The following is a 26,707-nucleotide window of genomic DNA, read 5'->3' as shown; positions in this document are numbered from 1 at the left end:
AATTCAAGAAACTATACCACAGGGTCCTTTTGTTATGGGAAACCATGTTAGAGTTTTACTTCATGAATTTCTGCTTTATGGTCTGGTTTATTTATCTTTTCAATCAGAGAGCCTTATTCTGCTCTTTTGACAGAACAATAGAAGTTAGATTGTATTTATAAACTTCCCCAATACATTGCTATATAGTAGGTGCTGAAAGAGAAGCACCCTCTCCATATTTACTGACGACTAACCAGCGTTTAGCAAAGTTAACAACAGATAAATCTAGAAAAGAGTTAAGAAATATTGTAGAACACAGACTCTGAAGTGGCATCTTCGGGTAAGACTAGACTGCCAAAAAACAACCATGGCAGTGAGTATCAGAGTCTGGGTCTACAGACTTGAGCTCAAGGGGCTTGCACTAAGGCGCTAAAGATAGTAGTGCAGATGTTCTCGCTCAGGCTCTGAAGCCTAGGGAAGAGGGGGAGTTTCAGAGCCTGAGTAGGAATGTCTACATGGATATTTTTAGTGCTGTAGCGCAAGCCGGAGTTTGTAGGACACAGAGTCTCAGCCCATGCAAGGATGTTTTTTTTGCTGTGTAGTTGTACCCTTATAGTCCTGCTAATCATAAATATCAATGCTTGAAAAGTAGTGAATAATCTTGGCCTCAGAGACCTCAAAGCTTTCAGAAGCCTCTACTGAAGTTAAAAACAAACACAAATCTAGCTAGGTATTACTATTGCCCCCAATCTCCATAGTATCTTGCTACTTGATATTGTGGTTCTAGTGAAAAGTCTATTGTCTAAAACTTTCAAATAATCAGATAATATTGTTGTGAATTTGTATTAGAAATTGTATTTTTGTTGCAAAAAAATGACCGTTTTCCGTTTTCCCCCACAATATTAGCTCCCTCTCTCAATTTTGATAGTCTATTATTTTACTTTCCTTCAAAGCAGCTCTCTCTTTTAAGCAATCTAAAAGTATCCAGTTTCCAGCCACTCATACAGCAAGAAACAAAACTCAATTCAACAAATATTTGGTGGCTTCAGCCTTTTTATAGAAAGTCCCCTTTTTACTGGTTTCCTATTAAACAATTGAGTTCCCAAACACCTACAAAATTAATTTTCTGGATCACTGTGCCTGAGCTATTCTTTTCAATAAATGAAGCCCAGCTTTCTGATCTTTGTCACTTCACTGACAGTTTTATTTGTGGTAGAGGAGTGTATGAAATTCTCCAGCTACCAGGAAGTCAGTGACTATGCACAGATCTGCACAATAGCGTTTGCATTCCTACTCCAGGGGGTAGAAATACTGCGTATATTACTCTCCCCTTTCTAGCTTCCTAGAGATCATTAATCACTGGGACATGACGTCCACCCACTCAGACTCCCAGCCCCCTCCTGATATGCAAATTCAAAAGCAAAGGACTATTGAGCATGGCTGAATGCCTTGATTAAAACCTTGTTAGTGGGCTAAAATGGCACTCGCTTTAATATGTGGTGCTTTAAGCTTCTCATATTCAAGTGAGAAGCAATGATATTACAGAATTGTATTAACAGCAACAAAACAATGCAGGTACTAAGTTAGTTAAGGTATTTTCTATAGAAAAACTTTCACTTATTGGTTAAAAAAAATCAAGCTATGGTTAGTGCTTATGATGAGGGAGCAAACCAAACCATATTTCAGGTTTCGTATTTCATTTGATGTTAGTATAAAATAAGTTTATTTTGAGCTCAAATGTTCATACAAGGGCTCCTTAACAGGCTGTCCAAGTCCTGCATTTGGACACTAAAAATCAACATTTAGAGGCGTAACACTCAAACTTACATGCCAACAGTAGGTACTGATCTAAGCATCCACATGTGGGATTTACTCATCCTTTTAAAAATAACCACTGTTGAAAAGTGGGACACTCAGTTGAAAGTGTTGTTTATACCCTGAAGAGGGACTATAAAAATATGTTTGCGCCTCAAAGATGCCATACAAAATGTGCTCAATTTTCAAATAGAAACTTTTTTGTAATTGCCAGGCCTGCAGGCTCCATCTGAAATCTGGATTCTAAAAATCAAGCTCTCTTCTCTCTGGTTTGTGCCTCATTTCCAGCAATAAAGATTCTACAATTAGAGTCTACTGTAGTTCAGAGTTCTGTTGCTGAAACATAAACCTGAAAATAAACCAGCTCATACTTTTTTATACCTAAACTGGCTCAGCAGTGCTATCAGAAGTTAAAGAGGAATAAATAAAATATATTAATAAATAATAAATTAATAATAAAATAATAATAATTGAAAACTCTGATCTGGAAAGTAACATTTGTGTTTACTTACGACTACACCCATAGGGGACTAATGGGGTATTCAAGCCCCCAGAGGTTTATGAGGGGAATCCCCCTGGGCTAAAGCCACCCCATTCCAAAATTGCTTTATTACACAAACATTTGAGTGAGGAAATGCCACATTCATGGTTGCTTATGAAGTCTTAATTTTGCCCCCTTGTGTGTCCAGTCTGTGCACTGAATGAGATGGAGGTCGGGGGGGGGGGGGGGGGGGGAGAGGAAGCATGAAATCACATAATTAAAGACTGTATCATAATGCATATGTATAAGGTGACAGAACTGATGTTCTGCAGGCAGTCTTAAGTCTGGACTTTCTAGTGCCTGACTTTGCAACCTAAATAAATGTTCTTTTAACAGGTTTTTTGTATGCAGTTTCCTAGGTGGTGGTGCCCCACCAGACAAATATCACTTCCTCCCCTCATCACGCATTATCAGTGGGATTTGAACAGTCAGTACTGCAGTACAACTTTTTATCACTTAAGCTACAGGACTACCTACGTTAACTGGCAACAGAAGAAGGCTGTTAGCCCAGAGAGATGGGGATAAGCTACTGCAGTCACATGCTTGGGCTGTCAGATGATATGGGGAGCCTAGTCTGAAGCTGGAGGAGCTCCTGACATGTTGTGGTGCACCCGGAGGGGAGTATAGACCGCTAAGCCATATGCCAGGTCCACCAATAGCATGTCTGCTAACTGACAAAGGCAGATGTGACAATCTCTCCAATACTCTGCTCACTCCATGGCTGCCTGTCTAGTTCAGATTCAGTTTCAAGTCAGTTTGGATCTACCAACAGGGCCGGTACAAGGATGTTTCGCGCCCTCGGCCGGGGGAGCCGTGCGGCAACTCCCTCCCTCCCCTCGGCCGGGGGAGCCGTGCGGCAACTCCCTCCCTCCCCTCGGCCGGGGGAGCCGTGCGGCAACTCCCTCCCTCCCCTCGGCCGGGGGAGCCGTGCGGCAACTCCCCACCCAAGCTCACCTCTGCTCCGCCTCCTCCCTGAGCACGCCGCTGCTGCTCCACTTCTCCCGCCTCCCAGGCTTGCGGTGCCAATCAGCTGTTTGGTGCTGCAAGCCTGGGAGGGAGAGAAGCAGAGCAGGGCACCATGCTCAGGGGAGGAGGCGGAACAGAGATGAGCTGGGGCAGCGTGGTGCTGCCCCCCCCCGGTTACTTGCTGCAGGCGGCCCTCCCCACACCCCCCTGCCCCAGCTCACCTCCGCTCCACCGCCTCCCCGGAGCACGCTTTTGGCTGCCCCCAACCACTTGGCGCCCTAGACAACTGCCTAGTTCGCCTAGTGGTTGCACCGGCCCTGTCTACCAAACACTTAGCAGGCTGGGACCAAAGTAAATTACATGTTAGTTATCCATTTACAACAAAGCAAGACCGCAACAGTCCAAGATGGCTATACTTTACGGGGGTGATACACATAGATACACATGGCCCTAGACTCTTGGGTGTATGAAGTAGAGCTGTGGAATAATTTACCAGAAGAGATCAGACAGAACCTGCCCCTAACAATGTACTGGTCTAAATGCAAAGACCCATCTCTTTAATAATGCCTTCCTCCAGTAGTAGTATCTCCCAACAATCCACTAATTCCCTCCTCTCCCACCCCCACACACTTCAGGGGAGGATGAGAGCAAAAAACAAAAACAAGGGAGAGAGAGAATATACTGCCCTTTAGGGCACACCCAGCATTATCTTTAATTACATGGTGCTTAGGCACCCATTGCAGATATGCCTTAAATAGTCCCAGACTAATCTACACCAATTGAGCGCAGCTCTGATGCAAGATCTAGATTCCCAGCAAGTAACCTCACTGGCACTGTAGCTTTTGATAACTTTCAGTCAAATTTACAGATAGCGGTAAGGGGGTGAAACCTATAGCATTCTTCTGAGAACTGTTGGCTCAAAGCAACATCCTCAGAAAATTTTGTAGCTAGAAATATGGCCTTTCCAAGTTGAAATAGGCAACACTAGTGTCTGTCAGACAACTTGGGGACAGTGTATCTACTAGGCTCATGTGCGTCTTTGGATGTCTGTTACATTGAGGAAGACAAAAATAAAAAATAAATATCCCAAATAAAACACTAGCGATTCTAAATGCACAAGAGTGGGACCCTTATCAAAATGAATTTGAATTTTTTGTGTGCTTAACCTGCAGTCAAACAGTTCAAGAGAACTTGGTGAAAGAAAAGAAAAACTTTATAGAACAAATTCCTTACGGGATCAAAAGCAACAGTCGAGGAAGCTGCAGATTCCCCAAATAGCACAGGAAGATGACCTGATAACTAAGGCAGCTTAATGACATTTATACATAAATAATAGGTAGGACAGTGGGAAGGCAATTTAGAATTTTAACTATTCCAAACCCAGTCAAATGCAGGAGCACAGATCCAAGAGCATGAATTTATTGCAACTGATTCACCTTTTGACAAATTAGAATTTATACATGTATATGGCACTTGCCCCGCTAGTATACCAGTGTAGAAATGCTGGGCTAATGGTGACATAAAACACCAAAAGAACAGTTCCAGACTAGTGCATCAAAGTTGTAGAAATATTTCTCTTTCTCTACTGATATTTATCGGGGTATGTCTACACTACGAAATTAGGTCGAATTTATAGAAGTCGGTTTTTTAGAAATCGGTTTTATATATTTGAGTATGTGTGTCCCCACAGAAAATGCTGTAAGTGCATTAACTCGGAGTGCTTCCACAGTACCGAGGCAAGCGTCGACTTCCGGAGTGTTGCACTGTGGGTAGCTATCCCACAGTCTCCACTGCCCATCGGAATTCTGGGTTGAGATCCCAATGCCTGATGGGGCTAAAACATTGTCGCGGGTGGTTCTGGGTACATATCGTCAGGCCCCCGTTCCCTCCCTCCCTCCGTGAAAGCAGCAGCAGACAATCATTTCGCGCCTTTTTTCTTGAGTTACCTGTGCAGACGCCATACCACGGCAAGCATGGAGCCCGCTCAGGTAACCGTCACCGTATGTCTCCTGGGTGCTGACAGACGTGGTACTGCATTGCTACACAGCAGCAGCAACCCATTGCCTTGTGGCAGCAGACTGTACAATAGGACTGGTAGCCGTCATCATCATGTCCGAGGTGCTCCTGGCCACATCGGCCAGGAGCGCCTGGGCAGACACGGGTTCAGGGACTACATTAGAAGTGACTTGACCAGGTCATTCTCTTTAGTCCTGCAGTCAGTCCTATTGAACCATCTTATGGTGAGCAGGCAGGCGATACGGATTGCTAGCAGTCCTATTGTACCATCTTCTGCCGAGCAGCCATGAGATGTGGATGGCTTGCAGTCCTTCTGCACCGTCTGCTGCCAGCCAAAGATGTAAAAGATAGATGGAGTGTATCAAAACAAGAAATAGACCAGATTTGTTTTGTACTCATTTGCTTCCCCCCCCCCCCCGTCTAGGGGACTCCTTCCTCTAGGTCACACTGCAGTCACTCACAGAGAAGGTACAGCGAGGTAAATCTAGCCATGTATCAATCAGAGGCCAGACCAACCTGCTTGTTCCAATAAGAACAATTACTTAGGTCCACCATTTCTTATTGGAACCCTCCATGAAGTCCTGCCTGAAATACTCCTTGATGTAAAGCCACCCCCTTTGTTGATTTTAATTCCCTGTAAGCCAACCCTGTAAGCCAGGTCGTCAGTCGCCCCTCCCTCCGTCAGAGCAACGGCAGACAATCGTTCCGCGCCTTTTTTCTGTGCAGACACCATACCAAGGCAAGCATGGAGGCCACTCAGCTCACTTTGGCAATTCGGAGCACATTAAACACCACACGCATTATCCAGCAGCATATACAGCACCAGAACCTGGCAGAGCAATACCGGGCGAGGAGGCGACGTCAGCGCGGTCACGTGAGTGATCAGGACATGGTCACAGATTTCTCTGAAAGCATGGGCCCTGCCAATGCATGCATCATGGTGCTAATGGGGTAGGTTCATGCTGTGGAATGCTGATTCTGGGCTCGGGAAACAAGCACAGACTGGTGGGACCGCATAGTGTTGCGGATCTGGGACGATTCCCAGTGGCTGCGAAACTTTCGCATGCGTAAGGGCACTTTCATGGAACTTTGTGACTTGCTTTCCCCTGCCCTGAAGCGCCTGAATACCAAGATGAGAGCAGCCCTCACAGTTGAGAAGAGAGTGGCGATAGCCCTGTGAAAGCTTGCAACACCAGACAGCTACCGGTCAGTTGGGAATCAATTTGGAGTGGGCAAATCTACTGTGGGGGCTGCTGTGATGCAAGTAGCCCACGCAATCAAAGATCTGCTGATATCAAGGGTAGTGACCCTGGGAAATGTGCAGGTCATAGTGGATGGCTTTGCTGCAATGGGATTCCCTAACTGTGGTGGGGCCATAGACGGAACCCATATCCCTATCTTGGCACCAGAGCACCAAGCCGGCCAGTACATAAACCGCAAGGGGTACTTTTCAATCGTGCTGCAAGCTCTGGTGGATCACAAGGGACGTTTCACCAACATCAACGTGGGATGTCCGGGAAAGGTACAGGACGCTCGCATCTTCAGGAACTCTGGTCCGTTTCAAAAGCTGCAGGAAGGGACTTTATTCCCAGACCAGAAAATAACTGTTGGGGATGTTGAAATGCCTATATGTATCCTTGGGGACCCAGCCTACCCCTTAATGCCATGGCTCATGAAGCCGTACACAGGCAGCCTGGACAGTAGTCAGGAGCTGTTCAACTACAGGCTGAGCAAGTGCAGAATGGTGGTAGAATGTACATTTGGACGTTTAAAGGCGCGCTGGCGCAGTTTACTGACTCGCTTAGACCTCAGCGAAACCAATATTCCCACTGTTATTACTGCTGGCTGTGTGCTCCACAATATCTGTGAGAGTAAGGGGGAGACGTTTATGGCGGGGTGGGAGGTTGAGGCAAATCGCCTGGCTGCTGGTTACGTGCAGCCAGACACCAGGGCGGTTAGAAGAGCACAGGAGGGCGCGGTACGCATCAGAGAAGCTTCGAAAACCAGTTTCATGACTGGCCAGGCTACGGTGTGAAAGTTCTGTTTGTTTCTCCTTGATGAAACCCCCCGCCCCTTGGTTCACTCTACTTCCCTGTAAGCTAACCACCCTCCCCTCCTCCCTTCGATCACCGCTTGCAGTGGCAATAAAGTCATTGTTGCTTCACATTCATGCATTCTTTATTCATTCATCACACAAATAGGGGGATGACTACCACGGTAGCCCAGGAGGGGTGGTAGAGGAGAGAAGGAAAATGCCACACAGCATTTTAAAAGTTTACAACTTTAAAATTTATTGAATTCCAGCCTTCTGTTTTTGGGGCAATCCTCTGTGGTGGAGTGGCTGGTTGGCCGGAGGCCCCCCCCACCGCATTCTTGGGCGTCTGGGTGTGGAGGCTATGGAACTTGGGGAGGAGGGCGGTTGGTTACACAGGGGCTGTAGTGGCAGTCTGTGCTCCAGCTGCCTTTGCTGCAGCTCAGCCACACACTGGAGCATACTGGTTTGATCCTCCAGCAGCCTCAGCATTGAATCCTGCCTCCTCTCATCACGCTGCCGCCATATTTGAGCTTCAGCCCTGTCTTCAGCCCGCCACTTACTCTTTTCAGCCCGCCACCTCTCCTCCCGGTCATTTTGTGCTTTCCTGCACTCTGACATTATTTGCCTCCACGTCTGTGCTCTGTCAGTGTGGGAGGACAGCATGAGCTCAGAGAGCATTTCAAGACGAGTGCGTTTTTTCTTCTTTCTAATCTTCACTAGCCTCTGGGAAGGAGAAGATCCTGTGATCATTGAAACACATGCAGCTGGTGGAGAAAAAAAAAAGGGACAGCGGTATTTAAAAAGACACATTTTATAAAACAGTGGCTACACTCTTTCAGGGTAAACCTTGCTGTTAACATTACATACATAGCACATGTGCTTTCGTTCCAAGGTCGCATTTTGCCTCCCCCCTCCCCGTGGCTAACAGCAGGGAACATTTCTGTTCAGCCACAGGCAAACAGCCCAGCAGAAACAGGCACCTCTGAGCTTCCCCTGAAGAAAAGCACCCTATTTCAACCAGGTGACCATGAATGATATCCTCAGGAGAGTGAGATAACACAGAGAGATAAAGAACGGACGTTGTTTGAATGCCAGCAAACATACACTGCAATGCTTTGTTGTACAATGATTCCCGAGTACGTGTTACTGGCCTGGAGTGGTAAAGTGTCCTACCATGGAGGACGCAATAAGGCTGCCCTCCCCAGAAACCTTTTGCAAAGGCTTTGGGAGTACATCCAGGACAGCCGCAAATGCCAGGGCAAATTAATCCTTTCACATGCTTGCTTTTAAACCATGTATAGTATTTTAAAAGGTACACTCACCGGAGGTCCCTTCTCCGCCTGCTGGGTCCAGGAGGCAGCCTTGGGTGGGTTCGGGGGGTACTGGCTCCAGGTCCAGGGTGAGAAACAGTTCCTGGCTGCCGGGAAAACCGGTTTCTCCACTTGCTTGCTGTGAGCTATCTACAACCTCCTCCTCATCTTCTTCGTCCCCAAAACCTGCTTCCGTGTTGCCTCCATCTCCATTGAAGGAGTCAAACAACACGGCTGGGGTAGTGGTGGCTGAACCCCCTAAAATGGCATACAGCTCATCATAGAAGCGGTATGTTTGGGGCTCTGACCCGGAGCGGCCGTTCGCCTCTCTGGTTTTCTGGTAGGCTTGCCTCAGCTCCTTAAGTTTCACGCGGCACTGCTTCGGGTCCCTGTTATGGCCTCTGTCCTTCATGCCCTGGGAGATTTTGACAAAGGTTTTGGCATTTTGAAAACTGGAATGGAATTCTGATAGCACGGATTCCTCTCCCCATACAGCGATCAGATCCCGTACCTCCCGTTCAGTCCATGCTCAAGCTCTTTTGCGATTCTGGGACTCCATCATGGTCACCTCTGCTGATGAGCTCTGCATGGTCACCTGCAGCTTGTCACGCTGGCCAAACAGGAAATGAGATTCAAAAGTTCGCGGGTCTTTTCCTGTCTACCTGGCCAGTGCATCTGAGTTGAGAGTGCTGTCCAGAGCGGTCACAATGGAGCACTCTGGGATAGCTCCCGGAGGCCAATACCGTCCAATTGTGTCCACAGTACCCCAAATTCGACCAGGCAAGGCCGGTTTAAGCGCTAATCCACTTGTCAGGGGTGACGTAAGGAAATCGATTTTAAGAGCCCTTTAAGTCGAAATAAAGGGCTTCATCGTGTGGACGTGTGCAGGTTTACATCGATCTAACGCTGCTAAATTCGACCTAAAGTCCTAGTGTAGACCAGGGCTGAGACAATTACAATTAAAGATAACTTCAAGGAGTGCTGCAGCTAGAGTTCCTGTAAACAATTTTATCCTCAATATTTGCACAAGTACATTTTACAGTTCAGTATGTTCTCTCAGTCTTAATAAGGGTTATGCAGTTCAGGGATTACTTTTTAATCTATTTTTTGGACAGTGGATATTATTTTTAGACATTATTTTGATCTGCTAATATCTAAAGAGAAATATTTAATGCGCTAACTAAAAAAGTTATCCTTCAAAAATATATTGGTTCTGTTAATTCTACCAACCTGTGCAATTCTTCAGTTTTGTCTTCAGTAGGGCCCACGGTTAATAAGCAGTGGCGAAGGATGGCAGCCATATAACGAAATTGATGAGATTCATTCTATATAAATATAAATTATGAAGATATTTTCATTTTGACGATTGCAAATGAGGGTTTCAGGTCACTAGAATAATAAAAATTAAAGACGGAAAACACACATTAGATCATATAATCTATTTCCTACCAATAAAGGACTGCTCTTTCAGATTTCATTTGAATGCTTGGTGCAGTCTAGTTTTAAGTTACTCTAAATCCATTATTTCCTCTGGTAGATTGTTGGGGCTAGATTCACAAACTTTATGCACCTTTAAAAAAAATAGATCACTGGGATTCACGAAGCCTGAGTTAGGCACCTAGCCTCCCTATACAATGAATGGGGACAGACAGAAGCCTCAGAATGGGAATCACACAAGCTACTACTTGGGGAGGCTTTCCACTTAAGTTAACCAATGGGAGGGACCAAGGCAAGGGATTTGTCCTAAGCCCCTGCCCCTCTTAACGAGCTTGGCTCTAAGTCCAGGATGCAGGGAGGTGCCTCCCTTTGCGGGGCTGGCAGTTAAAAAAAAAGTCTCTCTCCTCCTGGCATAGGAAACGTATGCCATTTTCGCCAGAAAGTCGGGGGAGCAGGAGAATCTTCCTCATAACTTTTAGTACAATGGTTAGGGTACTCACCGGGGATGTTGGAGACTGGTGACTCAACTCCCCCCTTCACTTGAAGGGGAGATATTCTGAGGTGGGGCTCCCTCAGTCTCTGGTGTTGAAGCTGTTGTATTGTGGATAAACAATGAAAGCATCATTGGGCCGGAGAGAGAACAAGCTCTAGAATGACTTTGTAGCATGGTGGTTCGAGAACTCACCTGGACAGTGGGAGGTCCAGGATCCAATGACTAATTATTTATATACAATGGAACAGTTTCAGCAGGAGAGAGAGAGAGAGAGAGAGAAAGAGAATGAGGGACCCCACATCAGACTATCCCACTGCCCAGTGGTTAGGGCACTCACCTGAAAGTGGCAGATCCCGGTTCAAATCCTTTTTCCTCCTCAGGTGGAGGGTGAACTTGAGTCCGGGGTCTCCTACATTTAGACCACTGGGCTAAAAGTTATGACAAAAGGTCCTCCTCCTCCAGCTGTTTTGTGTAAACTCATGTAGAGGGGGCAATCTGAGAGGTGAGCTCTAAACACGCACAGTGGATCGGGCCCCTCAGGCAAGTTAGATATAGGAATGCATATAGGGCCCAAATTACACTGGGGCTTAGGTGTCTGGATGCCCAGCGTGGGGTTGCACTGAGCATGCTCAGATGCAAAAACAGAGGCATAGGGAACATTTACAGTAAAAATTTAGGAGCAGAGGAAGTTTAGGTGCCTACATGGTTTGGCAGCAGCGGAGTGGGGTTTTTGTAAATCCCACTGTGGCCTGATTCTGGGATTTAGGTGCCTAAAGTGTCAGTTAGGCATGCAAGTCCTTTTGTGCATCTAGCCCTTCCAGTCTAACAGATTTCATAATTAGGAAATTTATCTTGATATTCAGACTAAGTTATCCTTTGCTCAATTTCAACTCCACAACTATATTCTCCCTTTCCCTGCCACTTACCAAAATTTGGTATGTGTTACATTACCCTTAGCCCTCCTCATTCTGTGAGGTGTCACTTCTCTGTAAGCTACCCAGAATGTCACTGCCATTTTTTGCACTCCTGTATCTCATTGCAGGTTGTTTTTTTTTTTTTTTTTTTGGGGGGGGGGGTAGGGGGGAGGGGGAGGAGAAGAAGAGGGCAATCTCATCCTGGGGGCACTAGATCTATTTCCCCTGAAAGCTGGCAAAGCCAAAATTCCCAGAAGAGGAGCCAGCCCTTGGTGCCAGAGATTTGTCCCTTGCAGTAATCAGGGACAGTGGCAGCAACATTCCTTCATGGCTCCTGGGCATCAATGTCGTCACTGACTCTGCTTTTGAAAGTTTAGACTACATACATTCCTCCGTCTGATTGGGACAAACAGCCAAACTCCTCCCACCCCTATTCCCCTTCCCTCAGTCTTTTTAAACACATCTCAATCTGCTGTTCTCCATATTCCTCCTTACTCTCTTCTTTGCCCCTTTGGTCCTTCTCTTCTCCCTTATTTAACTTGTCTACTCTTCCCATTCCCACTCATCCTATCTTTGCCCTATTTTTTTTTTAAAATGACCTCGCCCACTCATCCCTCCCCAAAAAGCCCTAAACAGAAGCAAAAAAAAAAAAACAATTAAAGTGTGCCAATAACCACCACAATCATTGAGTTGTACGGGTTATCCCTGTCCCCTTCCCTATTTATTTTCTTTTTGACTGTTAGTTTCTATTGGCAGTGAAGGTCTCAAGTGTTTGTAGAACTTAACACAATGGGATCCAATTCTGATTGGGCCCTGGGGTTCTACTGTAATATAAACGTTAAACCATCACCACCTCATCCTCCAATTTGATACTCAAGATCAACTCTATTCTGGCATTGCTACTTTGAAATTATTTCCTGCCATTGAATACTGGTATTTCAGATACAGGTTGAGGTTGAATCTCATTTTGTGCTCATAGGAATAAACTCTTTAGATCCCTTTATAATTTTTCCATCCTGCCGGATGTTTGCAACGTCTCCTAATTCTGCATCTCCAGCACACTTAATTAGTGTACTGTTTACCTCTTTTCCCAGATCATTAAAAAGGATGTTAAACAACACTTTGCCCAACAAGGATCCTTTGGGGAATGTTAAAGTTTAGAACTAGAGAGAATAGCTTTTACTGAAGTGCTGTTTGGCTTTGGAAACCTTTAGCAAATAAGTTACTATAAAAGCTCTATCTTGAAATACAAAATAAAATTTCTAAGCCTAGAAGAGATCGAACACTCATGTGATATAAAATAGAGTGACCCAATGCAACAGTACTTCCCTTTTCCTTTCTTCATTATGCTCCCTCAGCACAAGCTGTTTCTTCAGTTCAGTTCAGACTGGCTTGTCCAGGGGCAAAGTTCTGAGATGAAACCTCCACTTTTCTAAAGATATTCCCCCAACTGAATCAGTAGGAAATGCCACTGCTGAGGCTGCCAGTTCCCACACGCACAAAACTCCATCGTTTTTGAGGTTTCAGTGCGAGAAAGCATTGGGAAAGATGCCGTCTCAACCTTCTTAACAACTCCACAGTATCTGTAATCATACCCTTCCTTTCAGGAGTCAGAAAATGAAGACAAAATAACCAAGAGTTGGCCAGATAGCTAACTGCTGATCCTTCCCTATAGTTCAGCCGCACCATGGTTTCACTTGATATTGCAACAGAGTTCCCGAAGTCCTGTGGACTATCAAATGGGCTCATGTTGGAAAAATTCAAGCAACCAAACACAGTTTCTAAGAGCTTACTTCAGTGGCCTAGATCAGAACTAAGACTACTTTTCATGCAATAAGTCCCTAATTACAGACTACCTAGCTAAAAAGATACAGGTGCAGACATTAGTGCACGGTGACTGCTAAGAGATACCATATTCAGCTTCAATCTTTATGTTCTCAAGGAAGAAGACAGTGAAGAACTACTCCCCTTTCAAAAAACATGGGAAGCCCAACTTGCTGCCCAGTCACTATTATTTTAGGCTATTTTGAAAACCAAACAAACATTGGATGGGGAAAAACGCTTAAGGCTACAAATTCATCTTACCAGGGCAAGTGATAGCTCCAGTGAATTCTGCTCTATATTTTAACAGATAGGCAAGACCCAGGAGTATGTGGTCTATCCTGTCTTGAAAATATACTGAAAGATCTGGTAATCAAAATCATAATAGACATCCCCCTTTTGTGACAGTTGCAGTTCCCTGCAAGTCAACCAATTCCAGTATGATCAGGTCTTATACAGGCTTAATGTGAGGTGTCATCTGTTTTAGATATTTTTAAGCAAGGTGCCCATGTCCATGAGAGGTAGTTGCTTTATATGCAAAGGATGTTACATAATTTCTGTAGCCCCTTCGTCAGGAGATAGAACCTTCATCTAGTGCTACTGGAAACCCTCAGAGATGGAGAAGAAGAACTTATCAGCATCAAGACTTAGGTTTCAGAAGAAGGAGTTGTTACCCATGAAGTAAACACATAACAGGGCTTGAGTCTACAGTTTAACATCTTTGATTTTATGACCAGGTAATTCTGTCTGAGGGAAATAAAGTCATTTATTTTCACCCAACTTTTTTCCAAATGCATACACTTATACAGCATGCATTTATATATAAATAAAATATGACCTCCTAAGTGCATATACATGCATGCATGATTATACACACACTTACACTTAGGTCATATTTTCCACCCCTGAGCGCACACATTTAATGCTATTGTTTGTCTAGACAAACGTAAGGCATCTCTTCCTGTCAAGAGAGAGCCCTTTTTAATTATTGAGGTTGTAAGGCAAAAGCAAAAGCAAAAGAGCAAGAAAAGTCCCTCGCTTTCTTGTGGATTATCCAAGAGTCTGAAGACTACGCTATCTACTGTGACATTTAGACCTAAACTTTTCTATTTTGGGAGTTACATTTTTCTTCAGGGCCCCATAATTTTGGGAAATTTTTAACTGAATTGTTAATTTCAAAACTCTTTTCAAGTCCCACATTCCCGGGTGAGTAATTCATATCCGGGCTCTCATGTTCTTAGGATTGTTAACCTTTCTGCAGATTAGTCTAACACACTGACCTTACACAAAAGAATCTCTGCTTGATAATTAAGACATTTGTTTTGAGGTTTAACTATATGGCAAAATCACTATAGTGTAAATACCTTCTCTTTAGACTTACCAGTTGTAATCATATTTACAGTGCTTGATTTGAAAGAGCTTACAATATAATTTTAAGATTGACACGAGTGGGGTCAACAACAAAAAAGAGGGGAGGACAGGAAGGCTGATGTGTCATATTCCATAGGTTCTCTCGAGGCAACTGGTTTGATATTCAGCAAGAGAAAAGGTAAATCCTATTTAAAAATTACACCAACAAGGTGCATGTATTGCTTCTCATCATTTAACATCTTAAGGAAAAAAGCACACCTCTTTCCCTCAAACAAAGAATTACTTGTTCTTAAAAAAAGCTGATCTGTTTGCAATTGTGCCCACAGAAAATCAAGTCATTGTTCCACAGCCTTAATTGCTGGCTATAATCCAGAGAGATGGTCATCTGAACAACACACATTTAAAGAAAAAAGTTATCCTAACCAACAATATATATTTTAATGTGCTTAACTAGTGCTTATTTCCTTTGGAAACCTTAAGCTCTCATCCAGCCTCATTCTCATTAGACATTCAACTGCATATTTGAGTTTATATATAAAAACCTTAAAAAAAATAAAATTGTATTATACCATCCATCCAACCCCCACTGTATAGTTACTTTCCTCTGAGGACCTCAAAGTTTTTTCCTAACATTAAGGATTCATCACCTTTTTGAGGCCCTAGTTCAGAAGGGCACTTAAGCATGTGCTTAGTTTTTAAGTACTGTCCTAAACAAGGGAATGCCCTGCTCTGATGACTGGGCAATTGCTTCTCCAATCTATCTATGAGGTGGCTATGGTTCTTGCAGACAAAATAAGCCCAATCAAAGAATTTAAACTCAGACCTTACCTCACTGTGGACATTCCAACTGTCGAGCGTCACATTAAAGAGAGCTTTGAGTGCCTCAATGGCACAATCTGTTTCTTGTAGCGATAAAGGAGATCCATCATGCTCTTCAGCAGCTTTGTACTTGTCTGTCCATCTTATGCTAAATGAACTTTCCAAGGCTTGAGTCAAAACCTGCAACCCTTGTAGCTCATGATGCAACTGTGACCGAATCTCTGTGTGCAGAAGTGACAGGAGGAAGAGAAGGCGCAAATCAAAACATTTAATGTCATCAACAAACTGTTGGTCCTTGCATTTTTTCAGTAGATTGCAAAGCATAGCTGCAAGGTTCAGTTCCAAACTGAGCTTCTGTGCAATAGCACTATTAAAAACTATGTTACAGAGGCATTTTAAAGCTTCCACTATAACAGGGAAATTGGACACATCCTCCAAAGAATCTTCTGTCATGTCCAGCTTTGCCAGCCTCATCAGGATCTGCATGTTTTCCTTTGTTGTCACAGGCACTAAAACCTTCTTATCTCTGGAGAGAATCCGAAGGGCTTCAAGACAGGCAACTTGACATGAAGTTTGTGTGTCTTTTTCGAGGATGTGTAAGATTCCTTCACACAGTTTCTGTGGACACATACAAAAAAACCCCAAAATTTTAATCATTGTGAATTTGAATGCAAAATTTTTTACTACTGTCATCCATCAAATCATAAAAACTTCAGCCACTTTCTTCAAGGAACTTGTTTTTGGTCATATTTTATCTAGGTCATTATTAGCTTTTCAAAATATGAACTGCTACAGAAATATTCAGAGAATATCTTTAAAGGTTTTCTTACACATACAACCAAAATAAATGGATACAGATAGAGATGACAGCACATCTCCTAGTCATAAGCAAGCTGCCAGTTTCACCTGGGTTCTATACATTAATCCTATTGGGTCACAGCAAGACTTTGGTTACTTTTATGGAAACAGAGAGATCCTTATAATAGACCATTACATTTTTAGTTTAAAAAAAGAAATCATCCATGTCATAAATATAAAGGGAAGGGAAGGGTAAACACCGTTAAAATCCAGAGGAAAAGCCCTTTCACCTGTAAAGGGTTAAGAAGCTAGGATAACCTCGCTGGCACCTGACCAAAATGACCAATGAGGAGACAAGATACTTTCAATGCTGGAGGGGGGAGAAACAAAGGGTCTGGGTCTGTCTGTGTGATGCTTTTGCCGGGGACAGAACAGGAATGGAGTCTTCGAACTTAGTAAGTAATCTAGCTAGAGATGCGTTAGATTATGATTTCTTTAAATGGCTGAGAAAATAAGCTGTGCTGAATAGAATGGATATTCCTGTCTTTGTGTCTTTTTGTAACTTAAGGTTTTGCCTAGAGGGATTCTCTATGTTTTGAATCTAATTACCCTGTAAGGTATTTACCATTCTGATTTTACAGAGGTGATTCTTTTAACTTTTTCCTTCTATTAAAATTCTTCTTGTAAGAAACTGAATGCTTCTTTTCATTGTTCTTAAGATCCAACGGTTTGGGTCTGTGGTCACCTATGCAAATTGGTGAGAATTTTTATCAAACCATCCCCAGGAAGGGGCATGCAAGATTTTGGTGAGGATTTTGGGGGGAAAAGACGTTTCCAAATGGCTCTTTCCCAATAATAAACCCGGTTAGACGTTTGGTGGTGGCAGCAAAAGTTCAAGGGCAAAAGGTAAAATAGTTTGTACCTTGGGGAAGTTTTAACCTTAAGCTGGTAAAAGTAAGCTTAGGAGGTTTTCATGCAGGTCCCCACATCTATACCCTAGAGTTCAGAGTGGGGAAGGAACCTTGACAATCCCGTTTTAGTCGTCTTAAGTATTTGGAATATAGTACATACCTCTCCTACTAAGCTTGTAGCTAAATGGTTCTTCATGTGCATACACCTCTCTTATTTGAGATTTAATGACCCAGTCAGATTCAAAGTTGAGGCAAACTCAAACTGGTATTTAATAGTCTGTATGCTAACAGACAAAAGAGGGCATATTAAAACTAGCAAGATGAGACAGAGTGGAATGTAGACTTTTAGTAAAATAAGGTAAGTAATACGCAGTCATAGCTAGGAGAGTTTCAATACTACCTGCAAAACATAGTGCCAGGCCATCCTGATTAAGAGACTCAAAGATTGTCCAGTGATGAAAAGATAGAATGCTATACTTATGTTACAAGCAGTTGTTAATTTGCATTGCTGCTTAGAAAAATATAAGTGATTTAAGAATCAGAAGGTCAGAAAAACAACATTTCAATTACAGAAAGATTCTAACACACACTAGTCTGATTATTTTCTAAAAACCTAAACAAACCAAGAGAGAGGAAAGACACAATAGAAGAGAGTGCATGACCGAACAGGGCTCCATAAATTTTTTATTGCTACAAATTCAGGAAGACAATATTACTCATGGATGGCAGAGTCACGAGTCTAGTTATGAAAGTCTACGCAAATAAGTGGCAATAAAAACTTTACTGCACCCTATACCACCCAGATCCTTTGGTTTTTGCCCTTTAAATCTTCCTCTGCTTCTTGTCCCTTGACGTACGTTAGTTACTAGTGAAACAGTGTAGTCACTAATCTGGGTAGTTCTTAGTGACATCCACTGGTGCAGTATGAATCAGTTTATGACCAGAAATATATGCCATGTACACACACTTCTCAGTTTTTTAATTAATACTAAATATATTGTAAGTTTCCTACTTAAGGAAATGTCGCAGGAATTGGATTTTTCAGCACTAAAACAAATGCTCGTCACCCAGACTGAGAGCTAGAGAGGAAAGTTCCACTGGACGCGATCGAGGGAGTTTTGTTACAGTAATGATTAAGAAAATGAAGAGTCATGTTAAAACAACATATTATTCAACTAAACTAGGCAGGTCAAACTGTGGTACAATGCTGTGTGATGCATCACGTTGTCAAACAGGAAAGCATATGATATTATAATCAAAACGTGAGACAAGTTAGTTATTGACTGTCACACACAGCTACTTAGTACACTGGTAATGTTTTGGTTTAAAGACCTACCAGTCTGCTGCATTCTTCGCCTCTAAAAATTTATCTGGAAATCATTTTTGATCAGCACAGATGGGGTTATATTTATATCATGTATGCCAAAAGAGACAGTCACTAAAACATAGAATTTCAGTCTCTCTGAAATACTTAGTATTGTTAAACCATGGCTATGAAATATCTGGAAATCAACAAGACACATAAAAAAGAAAGAAAAAAAAAGGAAGCTTAAGAGTGGGCTTTTCAGAAGCATTCAAACACTGGCCTAACTGCTTTCACTGAAGTTAGTGATAAAATGCTCTTTGACTTCAGTGGGAAAAGTTGGCCAATGCTGAAGACTTCGAAGATCTCACCCTTAAACACCAAAAACGATCCTAGTTCAGGAGAAATGGTCAAATCAACCTCTACAGCTCAATTGACTTTTCACAAATATTTTAATTCAATTAAAAAGTTTTCTGTATAATTATCTTTGCTTATAAATCAGAAGCAGCAGTTACTGAATCTGCTAGATTTTGATAAATAATCCAGACAAGAGAGAGTGGGCAGCACTTGGGACTACAAACACAAACTTGCCAATAGCAGGAACAGAATAAATTGACCCTTTTTCTGCTAGAGTGATTCAGTCAAGAAAGCTCTGTCTCTGCTGACAGTACTGTAATTCACAGTGGCAGAAAAACTGCTAACTGATCCAAACTGCCACTGTGAAACAGCATTGTAGGAGAGGTGGTCTCTGAGATAACCAAGAGTGGGCAATTTTTTCCCCCTTTTTGTTCTTTAATAGTGGTAGATAGAATCCCATGGATGAGAATAAATGGGTTGTAAAAAGAGGTGAACAGCAATTTCAGCAGCTGTGGGACTGGCAGGACATATTGGGGGCATTGCTGAAAGATGGCAGAGTTAAGGTTGCATGGGCAACCTTAACTGTGCATTTCCTGGCTTTCAGAAATTTGAGCTTTGCTCAACTCAATGTTCCGCAAGGAAAGACTACCAGCAACCTTATCTCTGCATTAACAGTTTGCCATTGAATTTCCCAGTTTTTCAAAACAGGAAAAAAATATATGTTCTTAGTAGTCATTTAGGCAGTTGTACATATTATGTCTCACAATTTGAATACCAAGCCAGCTAGCCCATTCTCCACACACCAGCTAGGCTCCACTAGCCCTGTTTTAGCACATCTCCCCGCCATGTTGCTGACCCATTCAATGCGTTCCCTCTCCAACTTACCCCCCCACTACTGGCATTTTCTGATCTATGCAAGCTCAGTTTGGTTTCTTGTAGCTAGTGTACAAACATGCTGAGAACAGGATGGGGCTTTTTTGCTGTTCCCCCTAGTGAATCACTCTTTTCCTTTGGATAATATCAGGAACTTGAAAAATATACTTCCCATTACTGCCATATACAAACCAGTAGCTGAACACCACTAGCTTATTGAGTATAACAGCGTGACTATGGATGGTTCACTGTTACAGGAACTAACCGGAATTTAAGGGTGAACAGCTAGAGTTTTGCTAAAAAATAAATATCTGCTTCCAAAATTTGCTAGGTTCTCTTATATTTGATGTACTTGCATTTTTGAGTTACGTCAAAGGGACCTAAAGCATATAGAGGCACCCTTTTCAAATACACATCTATATATTATTCTACTTTGACGCGAGATTAAAGAAAATAATTTGCCTCTACAACTACCTCACTCTGAACTGCATGCTGATCCTATTTTCCTGTACCAGAGCAGACACTGTCAAAAATGAAGGAAAATCCAGCAAAAAGTAGTAATTGAATGTTACCCCAAAGTAATGTGTTTTTAAACCATCTTCACTTATCTTGCCTCTTATAAGCAATGCAGTTGGGCCCGATCCTGCATTCTTTTGCACACCCTAAATTCCAATGGCAGTTCAGCGGGCCTAAGGAATGCAGTTTAGGATCCTGGTAGGTGTGTGGAAAATTCCCAAACTCAAGCCTAGCCATATACCTTTGTTGAATTTTTAATCTAGATTACCAGTAACTTCAAGGAACAGGTCTTCTGCTTTAAAGCTAAATTGATATTGGCTCAATCTTAAAGATTCATGATTTTAATGCAGCATTGTGGAGGCAGAGGATTTGACTTGGGAGGGTGATGGAACATCCACCTGCTTTAAAAAAAAAGATTCTTAACAATTTACAGTTATATGGTTTTGGTTTTTTAGAAAATGTCCATTTTAAAAAGGCCTCAAATAGCTAAATCATGGTACAAGTTGTTTTTTGGAAAGGGGAGGGGGAGAGCAGTGATGGTGAGGAAATCAGTCACATCACAGGTTTGCTATGAAGTTTCATGAGCTTTATAGTTGAGAGCGCTGGCAGCACCCGTATCTTTGGCCTCAGAGATTATGTGCCAGAGCACATGATGTTCCCAGTCACTTGAATAAATGGTAACTGGCATCAAGTCATTCTGCCTTCTCCTGGACTGACTTAAGTCTCTGTAGTTCATTGTGTCTTCTAACCAAGGTTTTTCAGAGTTTTAAATTCTCAGTTGATTTTAATTAAGCTCTCAGTAGGGGGTTCATGAGATGGGCAAGTTTTTAATTTATTTAATACAACCTACTTTAGCAGCTGCTCAGAGGGCAGAATATTAATGAAGTCAATAGGAACACCACACATAAAACAGATGCAAAACTGGGTCCCATAAAAAATAATTTTTAAAGGGGGTGTGGTGGGAGACAGGCTAGTGAATTAAAAATAAAGAAACAGTGAAATAAGTACAGTAGACCTCATTCTATATATGCCCCACAGTTTTGCATTGACCATGCAGAATGGATTATAGAATTTGTCAAAGATAGAAGTTCGGAGTTTCTGGCAATCAACTAGGAGACAGCTAGGGATTTTAACACCAAATAAGGTTGTTTGGGATTGCTGGATAAGTTGAATAGCTGGCTATTTCTGCTAAAATGACCAGCATTTTATGGCATTAGGTTTTGGAGTGAAGCATCTATTGGTCTGAGTGAGAAAGTGTATACTCTTTACATGTACTATTTTAAGCTCAGTGTATTCTCAAGATGTCAGTATTGCATTGGTTTCCTTTCAGTGCAAGTTATTTTCATAGTTCCATCAAAAAAACAACACATGAAAGCTTAGATTCTGGAGCACAATTTTGTAACAGTGGCTAGCGTTCACAGCAAATTCTGTGGCTGAAGAGTCACAGAATACAGAGGCCCCAACTTCTTATTTTTAAAATGTTTAACAATTGTTTCATTTTATTTCTGTAAATCCACTTACACACAGAGCATTATGTCTTAACTGTTGTGACAGCAGCTAATTCAGTCAGCATGAGTTCTTCATATACACCTATCTTTTTTTGCATTTTCTTGCATGTTTTCTCAATGGTGCCAGCTTCCATATATGTACGTCAATCATAGTGTATATATTCAGCAGTGGCTCTCAATCTTTCCAGACTACTGTATCCCTTTGCAGGAGTCTGATCTCTCACATGTATTCCAAGTTTCACCTCACTTAAAGACTACTTGCTAACAAAAATACAAAAAAGTGTCACAGCCACTATTACTGAAAAATTGCTCACTTTCTCATTTTTACCATACAATTATAAAATAAATCAATTGGGATATTAATATTGTACTTACATTTCAGTGTATAGTATATACAGTAGTATAAACAAGTCATTGTTTGTATGAAATTTTAGTTTGTACTGACTTTGCTAGAACTTTTTATGTAGCCTGTTGTAAAACCAGGCAAATATATAGATGAGTTAATGTACCCCTGGAAGACCGCTGCATACCCCTGGCTGACAACCACAGATATAGAGATACAGCATTCTAGATTTCTGAGAGCTTCTAAGAATTAATTACATTCTGAGTTAAACTAAAACTCCAATTGGTTCTGAAATGGAAGATGCTGAACAGAATATAGAACTGCTGAGCTGTTGGTGAAGTTAGAAGATTCATGTGAGTGTGTGGTTAGAGGGGATTGTGGTAACAGGTAATTGGCAGGTGCCAGGGGCACATTTACAGGCCCAAAACACACTGACATGAGGATTCTGCTCCACCGTGCTTGCAGCGACCCACCCCTGCCCCCCAAGACAGCAGAGAGGGCAAGACTCTTCAGTGATCTGGGGACCTGACAGGCCATGTGGGGCTGGCACACAAAGGAGACAGGAAGGGGAGGTACCACTGTCTGGAGGAAGCTGGGCGGGCAATAGTTCTAACATAAAGTAGGGGGAGGTAGGGAGCCTAGAGATGGGGAAGCAAGAAAGAAAAAAAAAAAATCTAGAATTAAAATGCAGAGAGAGACAGGGTCATTTCTACCATGGAGTGCATGACAGCAAGAGTTAAAGAAGCGGCTTTGTTTTTTTTTTTTTTTTTTTTTTTTTTTTTTACAAACTAACCCATCACATACAAAAGTCAGTTGGCTACTAACCCATCACATACAAAAGTCAGTTGATAATTCACAAAAAAGTAAAGCAGAGGAAGAGAGAAATCCATGGTTAGAGCAACAATGCTACCAAAGGCTGAACAGCTGATCGTAAAGTAATTAAGAGAAAAACAGAAATTACTCCCCTGCTGAAGTTTTGGGACCACAAAAAACTAACTTATTGGAGCTCTTTTTGCATTTGGCTGCTGCTCCTTGATTATTAAGCTCATTTTTTTTTTGTGTGTTAATATAAACAGTTTTCCTTCCTACCTTGGACGAATTTACTTCCTCTGTTTCAGCAAAAGTATTGTTAAGCTTACAAACTACTTCTGGTTGTGAAAAGTCACTGAGAGAAATATGACAACATATTAGGAGACCACAGCTCTAGCCACAAAAATGCTGCGATTTTCCCAATTTTAAAAAACGTCACTGTTGACCCAAAAAAAACTCTTAAGATTGCTACCTCCTGAGGGGGTTCCAGGTCCATTACAAGTTAACAACAACATTAGGATATCAGGCTGGTTATTTGTTTTACTGAAATACTAAATAGAATGGTTCTACAATTCCAGCCCGATTCAGTTCACTGCCCCACACAAGAAAAAACACGTTTCAGTAAGAGACAGCAGGCCTAGGTTCTGCAACCGCTAGGATACCGTAAAGTCGTCCTCTGGCTGGAGGGTTCTATAATACTTAGGCAAAACAGGTAAGATATGATCCCAGAATATCAAATTTTCATTTTGAGTTTGGTTATGCTAACAACTTTTTTTTAAATTGAGGTGTGGCAATACCTAGGGGTCTGATCATCCTTTAAGCAGATTTGTTAAGAGCCCTACAGATGCGCTTTATTTTTTATTTCCATTCACAACGGGCATGTGTAATTCTGCAATATCAGCATGCACTGAGTACACTGCGTGAGATGAAGTCAAGTGCCTCTAGCTCCCAAGTACTTATAAGATCGCGATATACACCAGAGCACAGTAATGATTAGATTTTAAAAGAGTTAATAAAACCAAATTACTGACCGAGATGAGTCCCGTGTTTCTATGCCATCCTTGTTTGATAGTCTTTTATTTTATTGTTTAAAAAAAATTTAAAAATCGTACGCGCTTGGGATGATTTCAAGAAGACAGACAAGAAAAACAGCTGAAAACTTTAAAAATCAAGTTTTCTATCATGTTTCTTTTTTTTTTAGACAGATGGACTCCTCTGCAAAAAAAAATGGTAAATGTGTACATATAGTATTTCCAAATCTCTCAACTAATTTTTATGCACTTGTCATGCCATGCAACGCAACGCAACTTCAACAGCTTACCCAATGAAAATGCAGTGCCTATCCTCCAGGTCACCTTTTAAACTCTGCATACAGAAGAAAGAAAATATACACAAAAAGGGTTCAGTCCTGCCATGCCTTCCTCAAGGACTACTCACAAGATTTTGTAGGACAAGTCCAAAGAGCACAAAACTTAAAATGAAAAAAAATCATAATTTGCCTTAAAGTTAATGGCCACAACTGAAAGAAGTGTGTGCATGTTTTCCTGAAACTGGATTTCCAAGTAACTTTGCTCCTAGAAGCCCTAGTTCATACGGTCTCCCATCATGTGCGCGCGCACACATCCCCCTACACCTAGACTGGAGGGAGAGGGAGAAAGGATTCATGGAGACAGCAAAAATACTTCAAATACATACTAATAAATTTGCATATTAAATCAATGACCCCAATCATACCTCACTGTGGCCATGTTTGCAACATTAAGGGCTTGTTTATACTTTGCGCTATATCAGCACTGCTGCAATCGATGCAGCGGCAGCGATTTAGGGGTCTGGTGAGACAAGCTAAGTCAATGGCAGAGCATTCTCCCATAGACGTCTGTTCTCCACCTTCCTAAGAGGTGGGAGGTAAGTGGGCAGGAGAGCATCTCCCATCAACATAGCGCCGTGCAGACACCCTGTAAGTTGATCTAAGTTACGTCGACTTCAATTATGTAACTGAAGTAGTGTAACTTAGATCAACTTACAGCGTTAGCATAGACCAGCCCTAAGTTTAAAGATTATGTTCCCCTCAAGACCTTGTCTGTTAAGAGGATTCAAAGATGGTTCTCTGATAGGACCTTTATTTAAAATATTCTGAGTAAACACCATTTTGCTTAAAGTAGTGTAATAGTAAGGAGAATGGACTGCAAAAAAAAAATAAAAAAAAATGCTGTAAAGCACTCAGACAACCCTGCAGCAAATAGCATGATGCCAACAAAGCACATTAAAAACTTAAAGACATGATCTAGTCACACACTTCTAAAATTATCTGAACTGATCAATACAAACATACCTGCAGTTATTTGAATTTTGGTGACAAGAACATGGATGCTTATATTTGAATATGCAATCACTTAATACACTTTTAACAATCCCTTCCACAGGACTACAGGTTATAGTTTCAAATCATGCAATGCTACCACAAGTTAAAAGAATATCTGAATCCTTATAATTTAAACAAGCTTTTAGATGAACAGCTGGAAACAAGTTTCGCAGTTAAAAGGAAGGGTGTTACATAAGATGTCAAGAATGAAGGAAGACGAGACACCACCAGAAAATTACTGAGAGCATGGAACAGAAGCCAAGTCAACAGGAAGGGAATCAGAGAACTAATTATATAGAGGGACTTGTGTATTATTTAAAGTTCTTGATTTTTAGTTGGGTTTATATAGAGACCTAGAATGTCAGTGTATATAGTAGTCACATAATATATTTAAAACATTTTCAATAGAACTGTGTGTTATTTATTCATAGATATGTCAAGTCATCTTAGCCATTTTGTTTTTGTCGGGTTTTTATTTATATAGTTTAGAACTATGATTAAGATTGCAATATATATTAACAACTTTGATAGTTAGAAACTAACATCTTCAGGTACCAAATCTAGTTTTAAGTGGAAGTATGTTGGATATTAAACCCACTGTACCCTTAAATATCCCACTGTACTGATACTAAAAATACTTTTTTCTAGCTTTTATGCGTTGGGTAAATTCACATATTGCCTTGGAATCCATTTGTGCGCTTGACTCATGAAGGTAGATTGTTCCTGTATAAGTGGTCTAGATCAGTGGTTCTCAAACTGTGGGTCAGGACCCCATTTTAATGGGTTTGCCAAGGCTGGCATTAGACTTGCTGGGTCCTAGGGTTGAAGCCCAAGCCCCACTGCCTGGGCCGAGGCCAGAGGGTTTCAGCCCTGGGTGGTGGGACTCAGGTTATAGTCCCCCCATAGTTATAGGGGGCTGAAGCCCTTGGGCTTCTGCTTTGGCCCCCTATTCTGGGTGGTGGGGCTCAGGCTTCAGTTCCCCGCTCCTGGGGTTGTGTAGTAATTTCTCTTGTCAGAAAGGGGTCACAATGCAATGAAGTTTGAGAACCTTCATTTCCTTGAATGTTCTTGTTCTTCAAGTAACTGCACATGGCAACTGGTTCTTTGAATAACTGCACCCACTTATGGTGTCCACATTCCCCAGAATAGCAGTTCAGAATGTTTTCTCTAGCAGTGACTAAGAGGGGTCATGCATGTGCTCCCACCACCCCTCCTCACCCCGTCCCCAGGGAATAAAGTGTACAGCAACCTCAACCTCCATTCAGTTCCTTCGAACTGCTTTAAGTAATGAGTTGGAACAACAGTGTCCATCTGTATTATTCATTAACTTCCAGCCTAAATACTCAGTGAACAGTTTGTTTATAGTTGGTTACTTTTTACTGTTTCAGTTAGCAGCAGGTTCGGAGAAA

At 42.0% G+C, this 26,707-nt stretch overlaps 2 protein-coding genes across 3 annotated transcripts in view; both read right to left on the bottom strand.

The window, feature by feature from the left end:
• Window positions 1–26,707, bottom strand: part of RIC8B (RIC8 guanine nucleotide exchange factor B) — a 59,093-nt gene that overhangs the window by 21,158 nt on the left and 11,228 nt on the right. For both annotated transcript variants that reach the window (XM_074941114.1, XM_074941123.1), the window contains 2 exons: window positions 15,527–16,135; window positions 9,893–9,987 (listed from right to left, as the gene is read on the bottom strand). In XM_074941114.1, coding sequence (XP_074797215.1) covers window positions 9,893–9,987; window positions 15,527–16,135 — 704 coding nt within the window. The remainder of the gene's footprint in view (window positions 1–9,892; window positions 9,988–15,526; window positions 16,136–26,707) is intronic.
• Window positions 7,608–9,318, bottom strand: LOC141994717 (uncharacterized). The gene is made up of 2 exons (XM_074965014.1): window positions 8,675–9,318; window positions 7,608–8,116 (listed from the first exon to the last, which is right to left on the bottom strand). Exons 1-2 carry the CDS (start codon window positions 9,072–9,074, stop codon window positions 7,608–7,610), a joined length of 909 nt encoding a protein of 302 aa, XP_074821115.1. The 5' UTR covers window positions 9,075–9,318.

Source organism: Natator depressus, chromosome 1 (assembly GCF_965152275.1).
Source record: "Natator depressus isolate rNatDep1 chromosome 1, rNatDep2.hap1, whole genome shotgun sequence".
Lineage (NCBI taxonomy): Eukaryota > Metazoa > Chordata > Testudines > Cheloniidae > Natator > Natator depressus.
Note: the sequence above shows the minus strand (reverse complement) of the source record. Positions and strands in the feature narration are given on the sequence as shown.